A 20259-nucleotide genomic window follows, 5' to 3' on the forward strand; every position below is an offset into this window, starting at 1 on the left:
GTAGGTTGTTGCAGGGCTTCTCTCTCTCTGTGTTCTTGAAGGACTTCCCTGGTATGCTTTCCCTCCCTCCATGTTGTTGCAGGGCTTCTTTCTCTAGGTTCTTACAGGACTTTCCTGTCTCTAGGTTGTTGCAGGGTTTCACACACATTTCCCTACCTATAGGTTGTTGCAGGGCTTCCCTTTTCCTTAGCTTTTGTAGCAGCAAACCTTTAGGTGGTAATACAGCTGATACTAGTTGACTCCTTGTATCCTGTTTTGTCTTTCAGTCAAGACTCGGCTGTCATCACACAGCGGGGAATTCGGAGGAGGAGCTGGTGTCGCATTCACTACCTCTGGTGAGCACTTGAATGGGCCAATCACAGGCCTGCGCATCCGCGAGAGCACCAGTTACATCCTTGGGTAAGAGCGATGTTTTTCAACCACTCTACCACTACCAAAAGTATACAATGGAACAATCTCAAGTCTAACTTTCTAGCTTACAGGAACTAGCTGTTTGGATGGCAAGCAATTGCCTCAAACTGAACGGCAGTAAGACGGAGTTTCTAATAGTAGACAAGGCTCCCTCCATATGGCCCTCGGCATGGTGGCCACAGTCCCTTGGCCCAACCCCTTCCCCCAATGAACAGGTTAAAAACTTAGGGATGTGGCTGAACTCGAAGCTCTCCATTGACCACCACACCAGGATTGTTGCCGGGAAATGTTTCGGAGTAATGAAGGGCCTGCGGAAGACGCTAGATGTGCTCCCTGTATCCGCCAGAAAAACCCTGGTCCATGCACTGGTGACATCTCGCCTGGACTATGGGAACGCTCTATATCTGGGAGCAAGTGGGAAATGTATACAAAGACTGCAATGCATTCAAAATGCAGCGGCTCACCTTGTTTTGATGCTGCTCAGGAGAGCTCCGTCCAGGAATGCCCTCGCAGCCCTACACTGGCTCCCGGTGAGGGAAATAATTATTTTTAAAACGCTATATATCAGCCACTGCATCCTGCAGCAAAGGGGACCTAGCTACCTACATAGACTACTGGACCCTTACATCCCTACCCGGGCTTTGAGATCCTTGGGGACAGGACTGGTGAAATTACCAGTAATCAAAAGAGCAAGAATGGGAGGAAGATCTTTCGCTGGCTTGCCGCGAAACACTGGAACGTTCTCCCGCAGTCACTTAGGTCAGAACCTTTGGAAAGGACCTTCTGAAAATAACTAAAAACCTGGCTCTTCCACATACAGTTCGCTGAGTCTTTAGGAGTGTCTCTGGTTACCAAAACATAATGGGAGGCTAGCCGCAGAGCAGGGACATACTAGCTAGTATAACCAAGCGCTTTAGAAGCTCATTTATTATTATTACTAACTTTCAACCTTACAAATTTTATTGAATTATTTTTTTACAAGTTAGTCTGCTGACTTGGGACTTATCAATCAATTACCGAAAACATATGGTAGAAAGTTTTTTCATTGGGAACCTTGAAGCTATACTTTCCTTAGTTGATACAGATAATAGGAAAGTGGAACTTATTCTTCCCTTCTCTTCCCTACACAAAGTAAATGGCGGTTTGTGTTGCGGGATCATGAGCTACCCAGTTTCTTAGTACCAGCTAAAAGGGGTTGCAGTCGAGGCTAAATGACAGAGAATAGATTAGATTTCTAAATCTTGCATGGATTTTCCCCTGCCCAGCCCCAGACCTCAATGAAATCCATGTGTAAACCGTGGGTGTATTTCTTGTCCTCAGATCAATGGAAGTGCCACCCTTGGAATGATTAACAGAAATTCTGTTGCTAGTTTTCCTCTCTCCAGGCATTCATTTTGAAGTGCTTTGCCAAATACCCCATTAGATAGTTTGGAGACTTTTGGGGAGATGGAGATGTGGGAGGGGCTTATGTGTCTTCAGTGTTTTAAATTCCGTCCTGAAGGTTTGTGTCTGTATTCTCACATCCACGTGGATCTGAGCAGATTTTTGTAGTTGCTCTGGTTTGTTCTGGTGCAGAAGGAGATTCTGCACCAGAACAAACCAGAGCAACTACAAAAATCTGCTCTGTCCACATTACTGAGAATACATAAGGAGAGGACCAGATCACAAGTGCATGTTCTTGAGTCATTTAAACACAGTCTAGTGGTTTAATTGGAACAATTGGACACGCTTGCTGAAAAACAATAAGCTCTACAGGCTCTCTACGAGTATGGTGGAGCAATATCCCTTAGGAATGGTGGAGGATAATGGGAAATCAGCTTTGCCATACTACACAGCGGTCGATGTTTCCATACCCAAAGCACTGGATCTGAAACCACCAGAGCCGGTTTTACGGGGTGCGGATCAGCAGTTGGTAAAACCTTGACTCAAGAGAGGCAGGGGCTGCAAGCAAAGTCACAACCCGGCTCCTACCAACCCCTACAGCACCTCGAGGGACCAAATAAAACTCATCCTGCCAGCCTGGCCACAGACCCCTCCTAGACCCCAAGCCAAGCTTACTTCCCCACATTTTCCACGTGCTCAGAGCAGGTGATAAATGCCAGCAAGTATATCACTGGAAATTGGGGGAAACTAGTGGAAAAGAATGCAACTATTCTTGGCCTATGTTGTTCCTCCCCATTTCAAGGACGAAAACTCATAAGAGATGGATTTAAGTTTGGGGAAACTGACCTGAATCAGTTATCTGGTCCCACAGTAACCCCACACCTAAATCCCGCCAACTTGTAATGAGGAGCATATTGGAACAACCAGGCAAGATCGGCATATTCATACACATGCCTTCCTACATCTTACTAAACCATGCATGAAATAGATAGACTCCCAGCATAAATTAACTCTGAACAGCAAACAACTAAATCTGGGACATTAGCAGCATAACAACATGAATTGTGCAGTACAAGTGTGAACCTTCAGGTCTTTCGCCGCTTTATACTTGATCTTCCCTGCAGTCATTCCACTCTCTCCCCTCCTATGTGTCAGCATGAGACTCCTGTCTTTGCAGAGATACTGGAGCTCTTGATCTGCAGCTTGGCGTTCACCCGGAAGTTGTACATGGAGTTCTAAAACTGAGTAGGTTTGTGAGAGGACTGGCAGCTGCTCGCGGGCTTGTCCATGAGGTAGAAGGTGTTACCAGAGAGTAGGAACAAAACCAACAACCAATGGCACAGGCGGCTCTGAATCTACCAGGAGAGTGAACAGTACAAGGATACCCTAGCATTCTTGGATGATAGGGCTGAAAGTCCAGTATTGTGGCACGGGGGGCAGAGTTACTCTTCCAGATAATTCTGTAATGGTTTACTTATGGAAAAAGAATGATGCAGACAGATCCACCACATATAGTAAGGACTGTGATGAGCAAAAGTGAAACTCAGGGTAATGCCAGTTACCTGTAAGTAAAAAGTGACTTAAAAACACTTTCCACCTATGCAGTGATGTTTTTTAAAGTTACGAAATGTGCTCACAGGGTAATTGTTTATGTATGGACTCTGTGCAAGCTCTAGAGAGATGATGTAACAACAATCCAGTAATGTTTTCTGTTGTCTCTTTGCCCTGTCTCCAGAATCCAAATACGGTTTGGCAGCAGGTGGAGCCAGGTGTACGGCAGCACCTCGAGTTCTTACCTGGAGGTCACTCTCAGCTATGGAGAACACATCACACAAGTTTCCGGGAAGTACAGTACCTATGTCAACGAGCTGATTTTCCTGACCAACAAGGGCCGCATGTTCCGCTTTGGCCAGCCCTCTGGCTCTTGCTTTAACCTCTTCCCACTCCACAGAAACACCGTTCTGCGCTATATCAGCGGGCGCTACTCGGGCTCCCTCATCACCAGTATAGGATTCCACTGGGATAGGCCCCATGGTTATGTATCTAACCTGAACGGCACTGGTGTGGCCCAGATTCAGGCACCATGAGGCTGTCAAATATCCCGGTCCTCCTGTTGATGAACTATTATGGAGAAAATTCAATAACACTCAATAAAAATTCAACTGTAGCATCCTGACAATGAGCACCCTGTCTTTATTTGGTCTCTTTCTCTCTATTATGTGTGAAGGGTGTAACACAGAGTGTGACGTAGGAGGTATTTCACTTTCTTGACCTGTTAAATTGTACTTTTTCATCGGACAATGAGTTCTTTGGGAATTGATGTTCTGAGCTCTAGGCGTCGAGTAATCAGGTTAGTGGCACATTTAACTCTATTAAATATTACAAACAGAATAGCTGCAGAGAGAAAGACTAGTAATATTCTACATCTCAGATATTTCCTAAATAACTTGGGAGCCTCTGGTGGCCTTTTGCTGCTGGGACAGTTTTGCTGTTGGAACGTTCCTTTGCTGGCTTATTTGCCATAATTTTCTTGACACAATATTACAGCGATTGTTGCTGGCCATATTAACACAGAGACTGTCTTTTGTGCAATATTTTTTAACAAACACACACACACAAACACACACACACAACAATGGGTCTGAGCACATGCAACACATAGAGTCCACAAAATCAATCTAGCAGTCTTCAATGTGTCCGTCTTTTCTTTAATTCTTCAAACACCAACCACACCAGCCAACGCGTGTTTTGTCTTTGGGTTTAATAACCCTCGACTTCCTCAGGGCTGGAAGTATCAAAAGAAATTTATTACACATACGTTGTGTAATCCCAAATGCCCAACTTGGCCTTTGAGGCAGCATTGGTGGACATAGAGATGGCAGGGCACCTTACAAACTTTCGCACCCCCTCCTCTGAGGATCTAGTAGTGGTGTGTCGCTCTGTTAAATCAGGGTCCCCATGGGACCCGGTGTCACCCAAACGTTTGGCGGGCAGTCTGGAAGTACTGGAGCCTTATATGAGGCATGTCCTGGACACCTCCTTTGGATCGGGAAAGTTGCCTGAGGGGTGGAAACAGGCGGTGGTGCTCCCGCTCCGGAAGAAACCCCACATAGGTTTCGAGGTATTAGAAAATCTGAGGCCCATCTCACTCCTGCCTTTTCTGTCCAAAGTGGCGGAAAAGGTGGTTAATACCCAAATTATGAAGCATGTGGAAGAGACGGGATTGCTCCACGCGACGCAGTTTGGCTTTAGGCCACACCACTCTACTGAGTCCGCCCTCCTTATGGCTACGGAACATCTGAGAGAGGGTGTGGATGCCGGCCAAACTATGGCTCTGATCCTGTTGGACCTCAGCGCGGCGTTCGACACTGTAGCACACAACATCTTGCTACAGTGTCTGAACAGAGGCGGTATTTCTGGCACCGCGCTGAGATGGATCCAGGACTTCCTCAAGGGGAGAAGCTTCCGAGTAAGGCAAGGAGACTGCTATTCCAAGGGGGTCCCCCTGGGCCAAGGCGTGCCTCAGGGCTCGTCATTGAGCCCGACCCTCTTTAATATGTATGTCGCGCCTGTTGCTTCGATTGTGGAGAGCCATGGGCTCCAATTGGTTTCGTACGCCGACGATACGCAGCTGGTGATCTCCCTATCGCACGCGTCCTGTCTTGCTGCCGATGGCTTCCGGTCGTGCATGAAAGAGCTTGCCGAGTGGATGGCTATCAACTGCTTGAAGCTTAATGGCGGCAAGACAGAGGTGCTGGTGGTGGGGAGAGCCCAGTCCGCTTGGTCGTCGGCATGGTGGCCACCCTGTCTAGGACCAACTCCAACCCCATGCCAAGAAGCACGAAACTTGGGGGTTTGGTTTGATGTGGGCCTTACTTTCGGCCCCCAGATCAACCGGTGGTTGGAGTGTGTTTCGGGATTTTGAAGAAACTGAGAAAGGTCCTGGACTTACTCCCGATTGGTGCCCGTCAAACCCTGGTTCATGCTCTGGTGACAGCTAGGTCGGATTACGGGAACCTGCTGTACCTGGGGGCTCCAGAGAAAAGCATGGCACGCCTGCAAGTGCTGCAGAATGCGGCAGCCCGTCTGATTCTCAGGCTGCCCAGAAGGGCGCCTTCTAAGGCGGCCCTCCAGAAGTTACACTGGCTCCCTGTGAGGAGAAGAGTGGAATACAAAGCCCTCTGCACCTGTCACCGAATTTTGAATGGCAGGGCACCCGACCCGCTGAATAAACTGATTGAAGTGTATCAACCTGCACGAGCACTCAGATCCGCGGGGGGCGGTCTTCTGAGGATCCCCAGAGTTAAGAGACCCCGCATGGGTGGTAGGTCCTTTAGATGCCTAGCGGCAAATAATTGGAATAAACTACCAGCGGACCTGCGCCTGGAACCGGAGGAAACGAGGTTCCGAGCGAAACTAAAAACATTCCTTTATACCCAATAATTGTCTGCTCAGTTTTTGTGTTCCCTGCCCGCTGCCTCTCCCACTTTTTAGCGCGTGGACACGCCGGTGTGCGTAACGCAGCGCTTTACAAATGTCCCTAATAATAATAATAATAATAATTGGCATTTTATATGAATTAAAATGTGCTCCCATATCTTGAGTCACCAAAGAAGACCATAAGAAGTTGTAAATACAGACAGAATAAAGAGGCGCAAAAGGTGAAGATACTATTAGGAATCAATATTACATGCTAAGGGTTAGGTCAAAGAATATGACAGTAACTATTCTCAAAACCGCTTATAGAAGGTTCATGCGATTGACATAATCTTATGCTTTGCATAGTGATACAGAACAAATATTGCCAACCTCTCAATTGCTACTGCCCCCCACAAAAGAAAAGAAAATTGTTATAACAAAAAGTAGAGTAGACGTAAGATAGTCTGGAAAGCCCAGTGATATCCAAATAATACTAGTGACCCTATATACGAATACCATTGACACCACTGCAGACCATGATTAACTTAAATCCGAGTTCTATTGATTCCATCTAAAAACAAATTGTGCATGTGAAGTCCATATTAGAATCTCTTAATAAAGTCCAGTAAATCTCTCATAATTAGGTGTATAAGAACTTTATATCCATACCTGCGTATCAATAGGAGTAGTGTTGCGGAGTACAATCAACAATCTGAGTTATATTGATTCTTCTAAAAAAAACTGTGCATGTAAAAACCACATTAGAATCTCTAAATATAGTCCAGTGAGTCTCTCATAATTAGGTGTCTACAATGGTATACCCATGCCTGCATATCAATAAGTGTAATGTTGCTGAGTACAGTCTACTGCGGAGTCACACCTCATGTGTGGATAAAAAAGTAACCTTACTTCAAAGCTATTAGGTACATGTACAACTTGATTTAGCTAGGACCCAGAGTTAAAATCGTAATACGAATACTTATATCTGAATATGACGGATCAACTATTGATTTGAATCATGGGGTTTTGCAAGTGATAAATAGCTGCTATTGTAGCACTCTGACCAAATAAATGGATATGTCAAAGACAGGTCAAGGTGAATCACTCAATTCCGAGCCAGCATAGTGCCCCCCCCAACACACAGCAGTGTGCGAGACCAACATGAACGCATCCATGTCGATCCCTCTTGTCAGAGCTAACGTTCAGACCTCCACACACTAACTATAGGAGACACAAAATAAGTCCGCCCTGTCATGAGAATTAAACCCTTACCGGACCATTACAAACCCAGTAAATTAGATCCCGCACTTACCCATGTATGAGCCGGCGTCTCCTGTCCAGTTCAGTGTGAAAGCAGCACGTGGGCTGTAGCCACCTTTTATTTAGATGGAAGATACATACAGCGTGTAATGGTTATGTACAAGCGTGACCCGCAATGGAGTGTGAGCGGGCCGCCATGCTGAAAAAGGATAAATCCTACAGTGAGGAATGAGGCGCTATCATTCTTAGTCCAGCACCATAAATACTCTCCAATATTATGGTCAGAGATGAGTGATAATGTCAATAGTAAGGTCACAACTTAGAGAAGGTTTCACTGTCCGGAATCAACTCTAATTAAACATGACGAGGGACTACAACTTATACATCCGAGCGTAACCCGTAACCCACCTTAGAGAGGGCCACCATTTTGTCTGTATAATGGAGTCTTGACATAAGACCTAATATATTTGCATGAACAAGTCCACTAATGTCGGTATAATGTATCAAATCCATAAATTACCAATATCTGCCTATATCTTTGATTGTAGCTATACAATACTATAATTCAATGCATACTAGACCAATTCACAAATCTTAGAAGTCTATACTAGTGGTAGATATAGATCATAAAAAACTGTGCCAGTCAGAGCCAAAATGTATTACATGATGGTCGTGGCAATCGATCACAATCTGAACCAAGTGCAGGATTATGCGTTACATGACTCCTGATAAAATAAGCATAAGTACTTGAACAACTTAAAGAAAATGGGATGGAATTAACAAAAGTCAAAAGTAAGGACATATTGAAAACTCAGATAATCACAAGTGTTATTATATTTCAGTATCCGAACACCAACATACTATTAGCTAAAGCAGGGTTCACCTATCTCCCAAGAAATAATGCAGCTCTTGATTTGTATTTAAATCAGTACCAACTGTCTGCCTAGAATCCTTTTCCACTCACTTTATTCCCCTCTGCCCTACAGAAATTACCCAGCCAAACAAGGCAGGAATAGATCTGGAACTTGCCATCAACACGAACCTAGACACAATCGCCCCCAGAAAGTTAACAAGTTGCCCGATTAAAATCGCCCCCTGGTACATCCCAGACCTAAAAACGACCAAACTCGCCGTCAGGAAAGCTGAATGTAAATGGCGACACACAAAAAACATAACAGACAGACAGCACTACAAAACATTGCATCGGCTCTATATGGATCAGATTGCCACAGCCAAAAAAGTCTACTTGGGAAACAGAATAACCCTGGCTGCTAATTCACACAAAGAGCTATAAAAAATAGTAAAAGAATTCACCAATCTCCCTTCATGCCAGCAGCCACTAGCTGCGACCCAAGAGTGGGTCGATTCTCTATCATCCCTCTTTGTAAATAAAATAAATGACGTCAACAACTGTTCCCCCAACCTACCGACACAACACGGAAACAGCCAGCAAACAAGTATCGTACCTTGCACACTGCTACTCTCAGTAAATTTCACATACTCACAGAGGAAGAAGTAGCCTTTACTCTAAGTAAGATCAAATCTGGGTCATCTGCCGATACGGCCTCCTCTCAGACACTATCCAAAATTGCACCCGCCCTTCTCCCAATTCAGACCAATATTTTTAACCTTTCACTAGCACAATCCACCGTACCTTCCCATTGGAAGGAGGTAATAATAAGACCTATCCTAAAGAATCTCACAGCCAACACCAAACAGCTTGTCAACTACCGACCAATCTCCCTTCTGCCTCTTTTTGGCAAAACCCTGGAATCATTGGTCAACAAGCAACTCTATAAACACATAGAAAATAACAACCTGTCGGACCCTTCCCAATCAGGATTCCGGGCTTTCCAGAGCACGGAAACAGCCGTACTCGAAATAGTTGACAACATCCGGCTTGCTCTTGACACAAGACAATCCTCCATCCTGATTCTACTTGACTTGTTGGCTGCTTTCGACACCATCTCGCATGGCATCCTCTTGGAGCGCCTAGCAGAGTTTGGTGTCGAGACCTCTGCACTAAACAGGATCAAGAGTTACCTAACTGATCGGCCCTCTAAAGTCCAACTAGGAAATGTCTCTTCTAAAAGCCAGAAAATTGACAAGGGAGTCCCACAGGGTTCCATATTAAGCCCCACTCTCTTCAACCTATATGTTTCCCCATTAGCAAAATTAATCAAAGTGCATGGGTTCGAAACAGTATCATACGCGGATGACACACAGCTACTAATCACCCTAGAACCAGACCCCACTAACACCAAACTTAGGTTTAAACAGTGTATGCTAACCATAAACGACTGGATGACAGACAACCACCACCTACTTAATGCGGTCAAGACTAAGATATTGCTCTTTGGGGATGCGCCTAAACAGTGGACAGATGACTGGTGGCAACCCGCTTTGGGACCCTGCCCTCCACCTAAGTTAGCAGCTCGAAATCTGGGGATAACACTAGATAACAAACTCTCCATGGCGAGCCACATAAACAATGTGATGCGCACCAGCTATGGGCTGATGCGTAATCTCAGGAAAATATTTTAATGGATTCCTCTTCCCTCGCGCATGCCCCTAGTACAGGGACTAATCATTAGCCGTCTAGATTACGGCAACGCACTACTCGCCTCCATAAATGAAGAGCATTTAACAAAACCTCAGGTCCTGCAGAACACTGCGGCCAGACTGGCCCTAAACCTCCCCCCGCACTCCCTCCACGCCCAGTTTAAAGACCTTACACTGGCTCCCCATCAAAAAAAAGATTACATTCAAAATATGCTGCCTGGTCCACAAGACTCTGAGCGGCAAAGGACCAAAATATCTAGCTAATAAGCTGACAAAATATCAACCAGCCTGAAATCTCCGTTCAACCAGTCAACATCTTCTACCTGTCCCTAAAATTTGCACAGTAAGGAATGGGGACAGATCCTTCTCTAAAATTGCCCCTGAGACTTGGAACACTCTACCTCTACCTCTCAGACTGGAATTGGACCATAAGAGGTTCAGAAAAACCCTTAAAACCTGGCTTTTCTAGATTTGCCTAGTCCCCACTCTCGACTTCTCTGAGTACTCTGCTGGCGCTATGAGACCTATTGGTGATATACGCTCCTAACAAATACCAAATACATACATACATACATACTGGGCTTTCCAGACTATGTTGTGTCTGCTCTACTTTTTGTTATCACAATTTTCTGTTCTTTTGTGGTAGCAGTGGCAATTGAGAGGTTGGCAATATTTGTTCTGTATCACTATGCAAGGCATGAGATTATGTCAATTGCATGAACCTTATATACTTACTGTCATATTCTTTGACCTACCATTGGCATGTAACATTCATTCCTAATAGTATCTTACCTTCTTGTGCCTCTTCATTCTTTCTGAATTCACAACTTCTTATGGTCCTCTTTGGTGACTTAAGATATGGGAGCGCATTTTAACTCACATAAAATGCCAAGTTAGGCATTTGAGATTACAGGATGTGTGTGTAAGACATTTCGTTTGATATTCCAGCCCTGAGGAAGTTTAGGGTTATTTTTCCCAAAGACGAAACACGTGTTGGCTGGTGTTTGAAGAATTAAAGAAAAGACTGAACATTGACGACTGCCGGATTGATGTTGTGGACTCTGTGTGTTGCATGCGCTCAGAGCCATTGTTCTGTTTATATTCCAATAAAGTATATGGGCTGACATCCTTCCTCTAGAGCGCTGCAGAGATTTTGTGGGTACAATATACTGTGTTTTCTGTGAGTCCTAATTCCCTTATTTACCCTTCTCTGATGTATACACACACACACACATACACACACATCTCAAGTAGCCAGAACTCACAGCTCTCCTCAAGACTTACTATTTCCAATTATTTTTTAAATAAACATACAGTGGGCATTGATGTCACCGACAGGAGTATTTCTCTTTCATGACATGCCATTTGGCACATCATTTCATCTCCTAAAAAGAGCTATGATTGGAATGCGTGACAGCTATTTTACATCTAAAAAGCCAATTAACTTCTTTACTTACTCTATGCATTCTATACGTCTGCATTCCATTGGACATTTCTTTTCCAGTGTTGACAAACCCAATAGGGCAGGCTTTAATGTGTTAAAGAGGAGGTGCACTGGCACACTAAAGACAGATCTGTTGGCTTTGTGAGTATGTCTTGCACAGACACACAGAACACCATTGTGTCTTTCTATCTCCTAAAGCAAAAAGGTTTGTACAAAACATACATACAGTTGCACTCAGCAGTAAAATCAAGTCATATGTACATACTCACTGCAATCATAAAAGATTATTCTTTTTATTCTGCCCATCACACATTTGTTGTTTTGTTAATCTTGGCTTCATTTTCAAATGTACCACGTGTTCGCCCTGCAGGGGTCTCAGAAAACATTTACTATGTTTGTGTCTCACTAAATGTTCCGTAAGATTCATGATATCAGATTTTAAAACATGCACAAACTTCAGGATTATTAGAAACTTTGGGCAACCTCTTGAGAACAGTGACATACTTGCTGCTTTGAAAACACTGGCAGCAATCAAAATGGGAATCCGCACAAGCAATAACACAAAACATTTTCTTGCAGAGAACTCATGCCTCTCACAGACTTAAGCTACTGTCCAGTACATCAGCAGTAGATGTTGGCATACTAAAAAAGAAATTGTCACCTTTTAATGACTTAATACAGTAATGACTGACAGAGTATCAGTTAACGTTTGAAAATTATCTGGCAGGGTGTTGCCCACAGCATATATTTTCGTGTGAATCCTATCAGACTATTGTTTTTTAAATAAAACATTGTGCATAATATACATACATAGAGGGGCTTTTGGTCAGCAGGCTTTATCCACTGGACTATTAAATTGTCATTCACGGTTTTCTTTCACCCACCACAGCATACAGCCTGTCCACTTTACCCATTGGCTTCCTTCAGTTTTATTGACTGCACAAAGCCTGTGCTCATTGTTCACTTACTTACTTGCTGTCTGTTATGCCAACTGCAACTGGCATGCAGGGCAGCAATGAAGGAACTTCACTTCTGCATGTGTTTGGAAGGTTTTTGTATGGTGTCACAACTGTGGGTCAGGGTCTTCATTTATGTTTCCACAGTTTGCCTCCAGGTGTTCTTTGGCCTACCTCTCTTTTATTTCCTTTCTGGTGTCCAGTGGAGAGCTGTTCTTGTGAAGTAGCCTTATTCTCTTCTGATGGTCTGTCCTGTCCATCTGCATCCCCATCTTTTTCTCATAATGATGATGTCCATGCTCTCTGGCTTGCACCTAGTGAGCAGTTACTGGTTGGAAAAGATTCACAATCAGAGAATGCATAATATTCTTCTTAGGTTACTGATGTGGAAGGCTGATAGTTTGGTGATATCGCGTTTTGGCATATGCCAGCATTCTGATCCATACTAGAGTATTGACAGAATGCAGTTCTGGCAAACACTCAGCTTAGTGTTGATGCTGGTTTGAGACGACCTTCGCACATTGTTTACCATCCTGAAGGCATGCCTGATCTTAATCGGTCTGCTCTTGATGTAACTGCCTGCTCCTCCATTTTGTCTAATAGTATTGTCTTGGTAAGTGAACTCTTCAGTTATTGCTAGGTTCGCCTATCGATCGTCCTTGTTTGGTGAAGGGTTGGAGATGTTGAGCATCATGACTTCTGATTTCTTAGGACTGATCTTCAGGCCCACTTGCTGTGCACGAATATTGAAACAAGACATCTTTTCCTGCATATTCTGGTGTGTATGAGTGAGTAAGGCTAGGTTATCCGCATGGTCAAGATCCTCTAGTGAAAAGAATATGGTCTATTTGTTCCCTCTGGATTGGTCTTCAGTTGTACATCACATCAATCAGTCAATGACTAGGTTGAAGAGCAACACTGACATCACACATCCCTGTCTCACACACATCTTGGCTTCAAAGCTATACTACACTCTCCCTTGTAGGCAGTGGTCGAAGTGGGGAAAAAACAGTAGGGGAACAGTGGGCGGAGGATCAGGGGGTGGGAATAACCCGAGGATTAGGTCAGTGGGCGGAGTCAGAGGTGTGGCTAAAAAGAGAAAAACATACCAATTTTTAGTATTTTTGGTATTTCACTGACCAGTTTCTACTTATAATGTTATTTAATGCAACCAATAGATACACGTTTATTTGAGGTTTACTATATGAGTTATTGACATTAAAATACATTTACAATGTGGGATTTTTTTCAATCACAGAATGTCCCAAATACGCTTATAAGTGGAATCATAAGCCATTTTTCTTCGAGCCATGCAGTTTCTTTCTTTTTCAAACCATTTCGGAACATAAAATTTGGGTTTGAATTCTATGACAGGAACCCCACATTTTGGGGAGCCCTGTTGATTACATCATTCTGCGCCCCATGGTCAATGCAAAATTGTAGTCCTACATTTTTTATGTGCTTCACGCAACATGTCATGAAGCCAGCATTAGATGCCTCTTAGTTTCCCTTTATTGCACCTAGACATAGCACTCAAAAGTGAATATATACACCTAAAACAACCCAGACATGTTGGTTTTGCAGATGCTTTAAGCAGTATCACATGTTTGAGATACAACTATTATGTTAGTAGTTTGTGAAATTACTACTCAAGGTAGTTAGCAATGAGAATTGCAAATGTATCAACTCTGGAATTATGAGTGCAGGAAGATGGCTCTGAATGTACTAAGCCAAAGTAAGGTATAGTGTACACAGAGTCCAGTGGATCCCCAAAGGCTTACAAAGGTAAAAGCAGATAATATCTTACTCTCTATTTGTGGTAGTGTTGGCGAGCAGTAATGCTTTATCAGAGGGTAGTGGTGAGCATTTATTGTACACACTCGAGCAAGAAATGATAACACACACTCAAAGAATGAACTCAGACCAATTGTTTGTATAAAGACACTTATTTATTGTATTTTTTTTTAGAACCGAGCAGGACTTGGTAACGGCAAGTAAAATTGTACTTTCACAGACAGGTTGATAATAATATGCAAGCTGAATGAATTTGACTTTGTTAAAGGTTGGTACACTGCTTAACAACAGCTGTACTTTTGGAATACTTTGTGATTACTTTTTAGGTCACTTTTTCTACTCAGTGTAATATGCCTAGATATCACACGGACATTTCCTGGGCAAAGGTAAGTAAAAACCTTGTACATTAAAAACACAGAGGAAAACAGTCTAAGCAGTCCTTTGGAGGAAAATGTGGTCATCGGTTTGCAGGTAAGTAATCGGTCTTGAGGGTTGAGTTTCAGGGGTTAGAACAAGGAATCCCCCAGGGTCAAGGATGAACTCAAAAAGCACCCTCAGTGGCACAAGGGCAGCTGGGTGCAGAGGGCTGACGCCCAATGTTAGCCTATGGGGCTAGGGGGGCCTTTGGTTGGTGGCTGCTCACGGGCCAAGCTCCTAGGGTTAAGGCCAGGGCAAAGGGGGTTCCTGGTCAGCACTAAGTCCACAAAATGAGCTGCACCAGGCTTCCGAGTGCAGAGTGCTTAGGAGAGGTCAGGAGCCCAATGCAATCCTATGAAGATTGCCTGTTTTGTTTTTTAGCTGGAGGCTCGGTCCAAGAAGTCTTTCGAGAGGAACCAACAGCTGGGCAGGTAAGTTTGAGGGCTCAGAGACGTAAGCCCACCTCAGGTCCTCTTCACCACGGTGCAGGGCGGCCGGGTGCAGGAGTGCCTTTTGAGGTCGGATTTAAGTTTACTGGTTGGGGGGTCTCCATACAGAGGCTGCAGGCAATATCAGGAAGTCCTGGAGGGGTCAACCCATGGTGGACTTGGACTCTGGAGCGCTGGGGGACCTCATGGGGATTGGTGGGCCACTTGGACTCGGGCCATAGGCGACGGGTGGAGTGGTGGTTCCAGGCATCGGGTTCCTTTGTCTTCAGCAGGCTCAGAGTCTTTCTATGGAGATTCTTATGAACAGAGTTGCTGTTCACAGGATATCCTTTGTTGAAGGCAGTCAGTCCTCCCAGGAGTTCTGGAGGTCGCTGGCTGCAGGACAAGATGACTTCTGGCGCAGGACCTCTGGAAGCTGCAGACGGGCTGGTAGGGCTGGGGTCAAGTCAGTTCTTCTCTGCAGTCTCCTCTGCTGTGCCTCTTCTTTCGTCCTTCTTCTTCATAGGTTGCGGGAATCTCCCTTCTGGGTCCAGAACAGCACCCAAATCACAGTATTTAGGGGGCGTTTTAGGGGTCTCGGATTAGTGACCAATGGGCTACTGACCTTAGGGTGACTGCACCCTTGGTGTCCTCACCCCACGTGGGGAAGTGGGCACAATCCCTAACCCTGATTGGAGAGTGCCTGCCATCGGCAAGATGGTGAGCACTAAAGAGTGGGCTTCACCTGGCCTCCCCCACCTGAGGGGTGGAGTTGGCAGAGGTGGGCACACTTTCTAGGCTGTCCTAATTATGCCCGCCTGTCTTCCCGCCGAAAAGGAGGTGAGGAAGGGGTTCTGCTCCTGATAGCAGGAGAGGCTGGGAATGGTGTTGCAAAGCCGGCAATGCCTTTAAAGCTCCACTGCCACAGATGGCTCTTCCTGACCTTCGGGAGGTGTGAACACCTCAGAGACCAAAGGCTTCCACCCTAGGGGTCCAGAAACTTGTCTTGTGGTAGCAGGCTGGTGTCTACCGGTCAGGAAACCCACCAGAGGCTGGTTGATTTTCAGGTGGCATCTCTAAGGTGCCCTCTGAATGCAATCTATACTAAATCCCGCACTGGCATCAGTGTACATTTCTGCACAAAAATAATCCTGAGAGGCTTTTTTCTCTTTCTATGTGTGCTGCACATATAGAAAGAGTAGGAAATTGGAAGAAATAAAGATATTTCTCCTTGTTGTGCCTCCCTTGGGGAGGCATAAGATTTTGATGCATTCCCAGGTTTACAAGTCCTTGTAGATCTGGGAATGCGTCAAAAACCATGGAAGTTAATTGCTTTGCTTCTTCAATAAAAAACGTTTAAAAACAAAAACATGGATGTTGAGTGGGAATACCCACTGCAATGCCATCCTTGTGCAGAGTAAGGCAAAGCAGCAATTTGCGCTGTGTTGCATTACTCCATATTTATGAAACCATTCAATGCCATGCAAAGTGGCTTTGCGTGGCTTCATAAATATGACTTGGAGATTTGTGTCATGCTTTTACCACGTTCCATGGTGCAAGCATGATGCAAGATTTATAAATATGTGTTCCCTCAGGATAGTGGTCTGTTGGACTGGTCATGATGCCCGATCATGGTTCCGCAGCTCCAAATTTGGTAGCTCTGGCCACAGTGCCACATCCTCTCCCACCTGAACACCTTTCTGCCCCACTGAGAGAAACATGCACTGCCTTCAGCTACAACCCAACTGTGCCCGGTTATAAACGCTTGGATGTGACTGGATTCAAATTATGCACTGCCTGGAAAAAAATAATAACATACTGGTAAAAGCAAACACTCATAGGCAATGTAAAGCATGTAAAATATAAGCAGGAACAACATGGTTACCTTAACGCTTTAACTCTCACTGTTCAAGTGGAGGAGCTACGTGGGCATCCAAGATGGTCGCGTGAGCACAGGGCTCCCGAGACCCGCGCCGCCCTTCTGCAAATATCCTTAACATATCCTTATTCTGAATATGGGCTTTTGAAGACGAACTCTTGCTGACCTCGACATCCTTTTCAAATTTGAATTTGGACGTCGGGAGCTGTTTTTACATAGACTTCAACTTTTTTGGCCTGACCCGGACGAGGCCGGGGGACTCTGCTGCTTCACGGGCCGGGGAGTAGTTGAACAACAACGGCCGGAGGGATCCCCCCAGTCGGCCTCATCCTCACTTTCGGTTTCGCTTTCTACTTCGAGCTCCGAGTCGCCGACACTCTCCCAGACTCATTCCGGATTCGGTGCGACTTTGCCCTGCTGTCGAGCTCTGCCCCTCCTGAGGGTTTTGGCCTCCTGCTCTATTGACATTTCACAATTTTTGGCCTATTTCTTGTCTTCCTTGGCCCCACCAAGATCGGCCATTTTTACCAGGTCTAGAGGGCCCCTTCGGGGCACAGCTTCCAATATGGCCACCAAACCAGAAATCGAGAAGCGCAAGACAAAGACGCCGGTCCGCAGGGGACATACCCAGACCAACGTCATGGACCGATACACCCAACCGATGGGAACCTCCGGCCATATTCTTGACGACCCCAGGGCAGACTCGACCGCGCCTACGGACGTCTCTCTTCGTGAAGTCATGAGTGCCATCACGGGTATGCAGGCCTCTATGGGACAGCAATACGAGGCTCTTGCATCTAAAATCGACATTGTGGCCGTGGATGTCACGCTGATTAGAGCGGACATGGCCAAAACTAATGAGAGGGTGAAGGCGTTGGATTTAAAGACCTCCAGCCTGATCACGGATGTTACGGATGCACAGACTGAGATCGGCAACCTGAGATCATCACACGAGTTGATGGCCCGTCGGCGTGAGGAGCATGAAAACAGGGCCAGGCGCAATAACGTGCGCCTCATTGGTGTGCCGGAAAATCCTGAGAACTCTGCTGTCGACCTCCTCGTAGAGGACCTGGTCCTGAACCATCTAGCTCCCGCCGGACTCAGCAAATTCTTTGCGGTCGAGCGTGCATACCGTTTCCCGGGCGGGAAGGTAAAGCCGGGTGCCCCCCCGTGACCAATTGTTGCTAGGCTTTTTCATTTTCGAGATAGAGACGCTATTCTCCAAGCCTCTCGGGAGCATGGCCCCTTGAAGTTCGATAATACCACCGTGAACTTTTATCCGGACTTTACTCCTCAGGTCCAGAGACAGAGACTGGGGTTTCAGGGGGTGAAGAAGTGGCTGCGAGACCTGGGCCTCAAGTACGCTATGTTGTTTCCGGCCCGGCTGCGGATCGCATATGAGGAACGAACCTTCTTCTTTGACCGTCCGGACAGTGTCAGTGACTGGCTTGATTCCTTGCCGAAAAGGGATGATCGATCTGAGCACCCCGGTGGCGCCGAGAGGGGCACGCCAGATCAAGAGTGACATTATGGTTCCCGACGTCTGCTTTTTCTAATTGTTTGTCAGCTGAGTTTTGCTATTTGTTCTTTTTACTATTGTTTTTTGATGGGTCCAAGGGTGGCGGGGGTGTAAGGGACTCTTCCTCCTCCGGGGTTCTTCGTGTAGACTAGTTTCATGATTGGGCGACAGGCACACTGCAAGTTGGGGTGGTTTCCAGTTCGAATGCAGGGGTGCAGGGTTGGGGGTGTTGTAACAGGTTCTCGTTGGGGGGTGGGGAGTGTTTGTTTCTTTGTTTCCTTCACATGGCATCGTATTGTCTGCTTAGCTCCTTCTCCTGCGGGGCTTCAGGAGGGCGGGGCTCTGGTCCTTTCTCGGGATGGGGGTAGTGAGTTGAGACTGCTGTCCTGGAATGTCAATGGTTTGGGAGACAGAATAAAACGAGGGGTTGTGCTGCAGTTCCTTCGACGCCACTCCCCTGATATTGTTCTACTGCAAGAAATTCATTTAATTGGCAATGCTTGCCAGGCGTTGAATAGACGTGGATATCGACTAGTCGCACATGCCGGATTCACCTCTGGCTCCAGAGGGGTGGGCATTCTGATCAGGTCCTCTCTCCCCCTCAAAATTGACGAGATAATGCTCGATGACAGGGGTCGCTATGCTGCGCTCTCTGGGAGGTGGGAGGGTAGGACGCTTTCCGTAGTCACCGTCTATGTCTCTCCGGGCCTACAGGCCACCACCTTTGCTGACCTCGGGCGGCTTCTACTGGGGCTACCTGAAGGTTTTCTGATTCTTGGCGGGGATTTTAACTCTGTGGTTTCCAGCACTTCTGATCGTTACCCCCCTCGGGACCTACCTAGATCACAAATGTGGCTCAGTGAGCTGATCGAAACCTTTGGGCTAACGGATGGTTGGAGACTCATGCATCCCACACAGTTACAATATACGTTCCACTCCGGGGCCCATGGTAGCCTTTCCAGACTAGATTATTTCCTCATGCCTGCAGCGCAATCGTCCTCCATCAGGGAGATCCGTCACCTTCCTAGGGGTATTTCTGATCATTCCCCCCTGTGGTTCAGTCTTGAGGCTGGAGTGGGTAGCGAGGGTAGAGTTGCTCCCATAAATCCATGGTACTTTCGGAATCCTAAGACCCGCTCCGAGCTGGTAAAGGCTATTGACTGTTACTTTAATGAAAATGTGGGGTCTGTTTCTTCTTCTATCTCATTGTGGGAGGCTTTCAAGACTGTGGTTCGTGGGCATTCATTGTCATTGATTGCTGCTGCCAAAAAGGCTAAATACGAAGAACTTGTACGCCTCGAATCTGAAATAGCTGTGCTTGAGAGCGATCTCGATGGTGATGTTAACCGTGCTACACTGCATTCCCTTAGTTTGAAACAGGCCGATTATAGAGCCCTTGTGACTGACACTGTGAAAGTCATGAATAGAGAGCAGCAAGGTAGAATATATGATGTGGGTGACAAAGCGGGTAAGCTGATTGCATGGTTGGACAAGAAAGAGCGAATGAATCGGGTCGTGCCTGTGATTGAGAGGTCGACTGGTGAACGTGTTTCTGACCCGGTGGGTATTGTTGGGTGTTTTGTGGATCATTTTTGGATGGTGTATGCCTCGGTCAGTGAAAGGGATGAACATGACTCTCGGCTGTTGTTGCGCGATATTGTCTTGCCCTGCCTCTCTGATGAGGACAGGGCTTTAATGGATGCGCCTATCACGGTAGACGAGGTCGCAGCTTCCATCCGTGCCCTCCGGTCAGGTAAGGCCATGGGCCCCAACGGTTTGCTCATTGA

At 45.9% G+C, this 20259-nt stretch overlaps 1 protein-coding gene across 1 annotated transcript in view; it reads left to right on the forward strand.

Annotated features, from left to right (window-relative positions):
- Positions 1-3963, forward strand: part of LOC144769117 (zymogen granule membrane protein 16-like) — a 46939-nt gene extending 42976 nt beyond the window's left edge. Inside the window, exons 3-4 of the mRNA XM_078653118.1 lie at positions 267-399; positions 3530-3963. Of these exons, the coding sequence (XP_078509244.1) occupies positions 267-399; positions 3530-3881 (485 nt within the window). The 3' untranslated portion in view covers positions 3882-3963. The remainder of the gene's footprint in view (positions 1-266; positions 400-3529) is intronic.
- Positions 3964-20259: the final 16296 nt, after the last annotated feature.

The sequence above is a fragment of the Lissotriton helveticus genome, chromosome 7 (genome assembly GCF_964261635.1).
Source record: "Lissotriton helveticus chromosome 7, aLisHel1.1, whole genome shotgun sequence".
Lineage (NCBI taxonomy): Eukaryota > Metazoa > Chordata > Amphibia > Caudata > Salamandridae > Lissotriton > Lissotriton helveticus.